Source organism: Nicotiana attenuata, unplaced genomic scaffold, assembly GCF_001879085.1.
Source record: "Nicotiana attenuata strain UT unplaced genomic scaffold, NIATTr2, whole genome shotgun sequence".
Classification (NCBI taxonomy): domain Eukaryota; kingdom Viridiplantae; phylum Streptophyta; class Magnoliopsida; order Solanales; family Solanaceae; genus Nicotiana; species Nicotiana attenuata.
In genome coordinates, this window is record NW_017670710.1 from 56,796 (window position 1) to 62,931 (window position 6,136).

The 6,136-nt window shown below is 35.1% G+C and overlaps 1 protein-coding gene across 1 annotated transcript; it reads right to left on the reverse strand.

Annotated features, from left to right (window-relative positions):
- Nucleotides 1-2,160: 2,160 nt before the first annotated feature.
- On the reverse strand, nucleotides 2,161-5,507 carry LOC109242533 (germacrene C synthase-like). The gene is made up of 7 exons (XM_019409385.1): nucleotides 5,148-5,507; nucleotides 4,669-4,948; nucleotides 3,979-4,351; nucleotides 3,656-3,874; nucleotides 3,416-3,554; nucleotides 3,039-3,287; nucleotides 2,161-2,620 (listed from the first exon to the last, which is right to left on the reverse strand). The coding sequence occupies exons 1-7, from the start codon at nucleotides 5,472-5,474 to the stop codon at nucleotides 2,327-2,329; spliced, it is 1,881 nt and encodes a 626-aa protein (XP_019264930.1). The 5' UTR covers nucleotides 5,475-5,507; the 3' UTR covers nucleotides 2,161-2,326.
- Between the last annotated feature and the right edge of the window lie 629 nt (nucleotides 5,508-6,136).

Sequence of the window (6,136 nt, forward strand, 5' to 3'; positions counted from 1 at the left end):
TGCTGCTTACAAGTCAAACATCTATTGATCACTCATCTCTTGCATTCATTCATCTCTGGTATGCATCATAATCTTGATTAACTTCTTTAAATTTTTAGATTTTTGGTAAAATTTAGAACCATTTGTCTATGAATCTATTTGAACAATGTTGTGGGGTGAATAAGTTATAGGTAGACTGATAATTACTCTCTGAGGGGATGGGTAACTTGATTATCATGCTTAATTGTTAATACCATGTCGGATTTGTACTAAAATTCAAAACCCTAAGAACTCTGTTCGTTAAAATTTTCAAATCTGCGGCCGCATTAGAAACTGTGCAGTCCGTAGAAGTTGAGATTAGGGCAACGGGTCAAGGGGTTCCTGTACTAGTTCAAAAGGGGTTCCTGTACTGGTTCATCGACGGCAATATGCGAAACAGTTTCTTCGGCCTCAGTAGCCAGGCGCGAAGCAGAAGGCTTTTCTTTTTGGGGTACAGTTTTTGAAGTCTTTGCCATTTCTTTATGGAGGAGAAATAAAGGAAGAAAGGAAGTTGAGAGAGTGCACTTGATGATTTGGGATGAAGACGAGTAAAAGTTCTCAAAAAAGATCTCAAAAAACTAGGGTATAAGTACTAGAAAGTATTGAGATTTCTAAGGTACAAGGATAGAAGGTTTGGATGTAAAGTTAGAATGAACAAAGGAAGAGGTATTTATTGTTTTTCGACGACGGTTCGCATCGAAGAGTGGCCGACCGGCAACTGACGAGCATTTAATTCCATTAAGACTCGACTGACCAGACGTTTCGTTCATTTTGTCATTTCAGACGCGGGTACCGAAGTGAGAAGCGGACGTTCATGTCGTTTCTCGTCATCTACTCTCTGAAAAACGAGAGGAATATCTGTATACGGGTAAAATCGGTCTCGTAGTATGTCCCGGTCTCCGACATGATAAGCTAATCTCGAGATATGGTGATAGGGGGGCCTAGACCGAGGTAGAGATCTCATCAATTCTGAGTCCGGACCATAACGTCCGCCCTCGAGGATATCGGGGTCGTGATTCGGTCTCGGTCCTGGCCTTGATCAACTTCAAAGAGCGTTGTCAGGTAGTCCAGCTCGGCCAACAGAATGCCGTAATATCCGTGACCGATCGAATATCACGGCGAAGATCTTGGCATATATCGACGTGAGATCAGCAATTATTTAATTAGGGAATTTTTTCCTTTTATAGAGTTGTACCTAATATATGACTCCCCTACTATATAAAGGGGGTCTGATTACTTGTAAAAAATATGGTAACACACATTCCAAAGCAATACACTGTTATTTTTTCTTTAAGCTCTTATTCTATTGTACCTTGATACTGATCGAAATGTATCTATTTCGAGGGTTGCTGACCTCCCAAGGTTGAAACTGTCCCATTCATATGGTTTGAATCTATTTTATCATTGTTTATTCCAATTGTAACTTAATTAATCATTTTATGTCAAGTTAATCCACGTATCCTTAAGACCACTTACAAATTCAATTGTTATCCAATTTTGAGGGTAAACACCTATAATATTTTTCATTCGGAAATTTACGATTTTCTAGTAGTGGCATTTTTTTGGACCAGCAGAGAGCGTTGCTATTTTAGTACATAAACATATGAAGCAAAAGTATTCAAAGTATTTTCCTTTTTCCTGATTGGTGAAAAAAATGACGCTGTGAATAATTTCTCATCAGCACAGGTGCTCAATTCATTATGAACAATCTGAGGTGATTGAAACGAGTGAAAATGACATCAGGTAGTTATTTTTAAGCATACTGTATAAAATATATCTATAACTTACAATGCACTAAAAGATTAGCTAATTCGTTCAAACTTCAAGACATCGTGTCCTAAAGTTCAAAATTTTTGTTTAGAAATCGAGTTTTTGTATTGTAAATTTTAAATTAGTAGTTCAAAAATTCAAAATATTTAACCCTGAATTTCAAATTTTCAGCTTAGAAATTCATGACACTTAGCCTTGAATTTCAACTCAGTAGATCAATATGAGAGAGCGTGATAACAATTCTTGTTGAAGTGAGCCCCACTAGTACCTTAACTAAACTACTCCCGTTAAATTGAAAGCAAAAAATTGAAATTAAGAAATGAAAAGAAATAGGATAATGCGCTTTAAGTATCGTATTTTTATTTTTAGAAACATGTCCAACTACTCTTTGCTTTGATAAAGTTAAAGACAACTTGCTCTCAGATATTCCCAAGAGGAATTAACAGTTCATATATTAGAAGGACTTCAATTCATACATGCCTTATTTTGCTCCAAATACTTCACCAAATGTGCATATATTATATCTGCATCATTATCCTCATATTTTGATAGGTTCAACCAGTAACAAGTTAACCATGTTTTTAATATTGCGTTTGGAGTCTGTGTATCCATCTCCCTCTTTATACATCGTGTCCATTGAGCGTGCACAATTTAAAACTCGTTCGAGGACAAACATTGGTACTTCCTTAGGACGCAATAACTCCTTGTTTATATCTTTCCATGCATTCGTGATATCCTTCTGTAACTTAACGTATGCCTCTTCCTTTGATGCTCCATACTCTTTCATGTAGCATTCAATAAATGAAGCTATATGTGCTCTTTGTTGTTCAACCTACAAATAGATTTCAATATCTTCAGTATAATTATACATTTCAAACACTCTACTTTTATCATATTTTAAGCTTCATAGCTAAATTTGAAGCATATATATTACACACAATCTGTTCCTTTTGTACACATGCAGATAAGCAACCATTGCAAGTTGTTCTGTATATCCATCATTTTCATGTAGATATTTATTTTTTCTAAATTTTTCTTTTTTCCCTAGTAAGTTATCGTGTTATGTGTTCTTCATGCTACTAGGACGGTTTCCTTTCTTTCTTTATTACTACTATATATTATTATTATTATTGTTGTTGTTGTTGTTGTTGTTGTTGTTTTTTTTTTTTTTTTTTTTTTTACCACAATATTTTCTCCATGCTATGTATACACAATTCTAAAAATAAATAAGATATTGTAGTTTTACTTACTTCATGTCCAGTCATATCGCACATTGCTCTGTTAATTACTGATGCAGCTAAAACTATCAAAGGCTCGTTCGTTATCCATTCAAAATTCTCTTGGGATATAAAATCCTCCATACCAACCAAGGAAGTTGTTGCTCCCATCATATAGCCACAACTTACAAGTGCATTCTTCGTATACTCCTCACAAGTTGGAGTATAGCCAGCATTCAACCATTGGGCTTCCTTAAGAAAGGCTCTCACCAACTTCTGCATCTAAAAAAAAGAAAGAAAGAAGTACAGATAGCAAGCTAGATATGAGTATCTTCTTCTCTTTTTGAATGCGAGAGCATTTCCTTGTCACAAAATATTTTCATTGCTTCCATTTAACTTAGCTACATTACCTCTTTTTTTGCATAGTATACGCGGTCCGATTTACATTCATTGACCAATTGTTCTTCCATTTCACCGTAAATGTCTAGAAGAGCTTGATAAGCAGGTCTCTGATATGGCTGTAATGAATCGATCTCACTGATGTCCCATCTAGAAAATCAGGATTTACATCATCAGAAAAACAAGCTAACTTTTACATCTTGTGCATACATCATTTCAAAAAAAGATTTATCTAGTTTATGTAGTTTTACCTCTCGATGGCATCAGTGAAAGGCACAAGTTCATCGAGGGTTCCGTAAGCATCATACGTGTCATCAAGGATGCTGTCGATCTTGATTACTTTTGTTAGAAATTTTCTGGCACGACTATACTGAGGCTCATAATACACTCCTAACATCCAAAAGTATACCTCAACCAATCTGTTTCTTGCATACGGATATTTGTTCGCGAAATCCAAATCCTTCCACCACCTACATCACATAAGCAAGAGTTTGTTGCATTTCATTTTTTATAATTAAGCTATCCCAAAGTATCATTGTTCATTTAATTAAAGAAGCTAGATCAAATAATGTACCTTGTAAGCTCTCTAAGCTCGCTCTGGTGCAGCTTTTGCACCGCGTTAAAATCCAATTTTGCAAATTTCAAAAGCAATTCGTTGTGTAAATCAATGTCTTCGTAAATGGATATGTATTTCCTTGCTACCACCCTCGGTGTAGCTTTGCGAACAGGGTAGATTAAGGCTTCAGTGACTTGAACTTTTAGCGAGTTGGTCAAGTTGGGGACAATGGACTCGAGATGAGTGGTGGTAAAGGTAATAGCTTCTTCTAAAATCTCCTCCTCGTGCACTCTAAAATGTGCTGCTTCATACAAACTTAATAATCCTTGGACATCATTAGTAAGAGACTCCTTGAATTTTCCGTCATGGCCCGTGAATTTCTTGAACACATCTGGTTAAACATCATGTTTGTAATTTCAACACAAATTAATTTAGTTAAAATCCAAAAAACCAGCTATACCAAGTTACTATTTGAAAAAAAAAAATTATAGATCAGCCAAAGAGAACTTAAATATTCGTACAACTGGAGGATTTAACAGTTAAAAAATCTACGAGTGCCACATTATATTAAAGCTGGTGATGATTATTTTTCAGTACAAGGACAAAATTACAATTTCCATGATGCTACGTTGTAACCACGAACCCAAAGTAATAAAGCAAAGAGAAAACAATAAAGCAGGGGAGCAGGATAGAGCAGAAATAAGTTACCTGGAGACATGTAATGGCCTTGTTGCCTCACAAGTCGGAAACGAAGAGCAACAACGTAAAGGTTGTCATCATTATTAATATTCTCACTCTGTTGGGACGCGTCAAAGATATTTTGAATGGAAGTTTCGATCTCATTACTGAAATGATATGCTACTCCCAATCGTTGAATTGTGTCTATCAACACAAGTTTTTGTGTGCTATTATCAGGAGTGTCCACCAGCATTTTCCTGACCTTTTCTTTTAACTCTTCAAGTTCAAGTTTTTCTTGGGTAGTAATTTCCTGCAATCAAAAACTGAGCATTAGTTAAAAGTTTCAACTACATAATAACATGCTATATATAGCTGCAGCATATAACATACATGTTCTCTATAGAATGATTTTAAAGGTATGTAGTGGTCTAATTAAGTTTCTATTCCTTTAATTTGGGAAGCAAATTCAAACAGAAGAAAGCATGCATGCATGTGGGTAGATGACATACTGTTAGTTCAGAAGTGTAGGAGAGGAAATGGTATCCCCAAACATTTGATGGGAAATTTGCCAAAGGACGTGAGCTATCACTGCCACTACTGGAAGAAGGATCAATTGCTGCTGCTTGCGTCATTATTAATCTTCTCTTTCGCTTATATCTATCCGCTCCTAATAAAGCGGCATATGGGTATGTAGATTGTACTGTCATGAGTTCACAAGTAGTAACAGTAGATTGGCAATTAATTGCATGATTCATCCTTCTCTCTCTTCCCTGTATTCCTACATATGAGCGTATTTGGTGTACTCTCAGGTCACAACTCATTAATGCTTGACTCATCTCTCTTTCTCTCTCTCTCTCCAAAGGGGTTTTCTTTTTCTGGTTCCTCTGCAGTTATATGTATATATAGTGCAGTTCAGATCATTCAAAAAGAGAGGTGCTGTCTTTTTTTTAACAACGTGCAGCGTGAAGGAGAGAAGGTTCCCTATTTTGTCCATACAATGAAGAAAAGATTATTTCAATATTTCACAAAGGCACCTACCACTCACCTTACTTCTAAAATAGTCAATATCGAATGTCGCTTATGGAACTTATTTTTCATACTCCACTAGAGAAGTCATTTTCTTGATTTTGTAAGAGCTTATTTTCCTAGAAAAATCAAAATATTTTAATCAACCAAATATTAAAAAATTACAAAATATTTTCTTACGTAAATTTTTCTCCACACTAAACTCCTTAATTTCATCGGGAATAAAATCTTCTGACATGTTAAATTATAATGATGTCATATTAAGTATAAAAAAAATAAAAGAAATAATACTAGTACATATTTGAAGAGCGTCACATGCCTTACTGGGTTTTTGCTATATTGTTCTATTATTATATTGACACGAGGCCACATCCCCTATATCTTTTCAAGATAATACAACACTCTCAGCTAAATTGAAGACTTAATATAAAAAGATATTATATTGACATGTGGATCTTTCTTTTTTTTTTTT

Excerpts from the sequence above, each read along its gene's own strand:
- LOC109242533 (XM_019409385.1), bottom strand. The coding sequence starts at position 5,474 with ATGAGTCAAGCATTAATGAGTTGTGACCTGAGAGTACACCAAATACGC. Across the intron at positions 3,875-3,978 it reads GAGCTTAGAGAGCTTACAAG|GTGGTGGAAGGATTTGGATT; the intron begins GTACATTATTTG and ends TATGTGATGTAG. Across the intron at positions 2,621-3,038 it reads GCGATATGACTGGACATGAA|GTTGAACAACAAAGAGCACA; the intron begins GTAAGTAAAACT and ends ATCTATTTGTAG.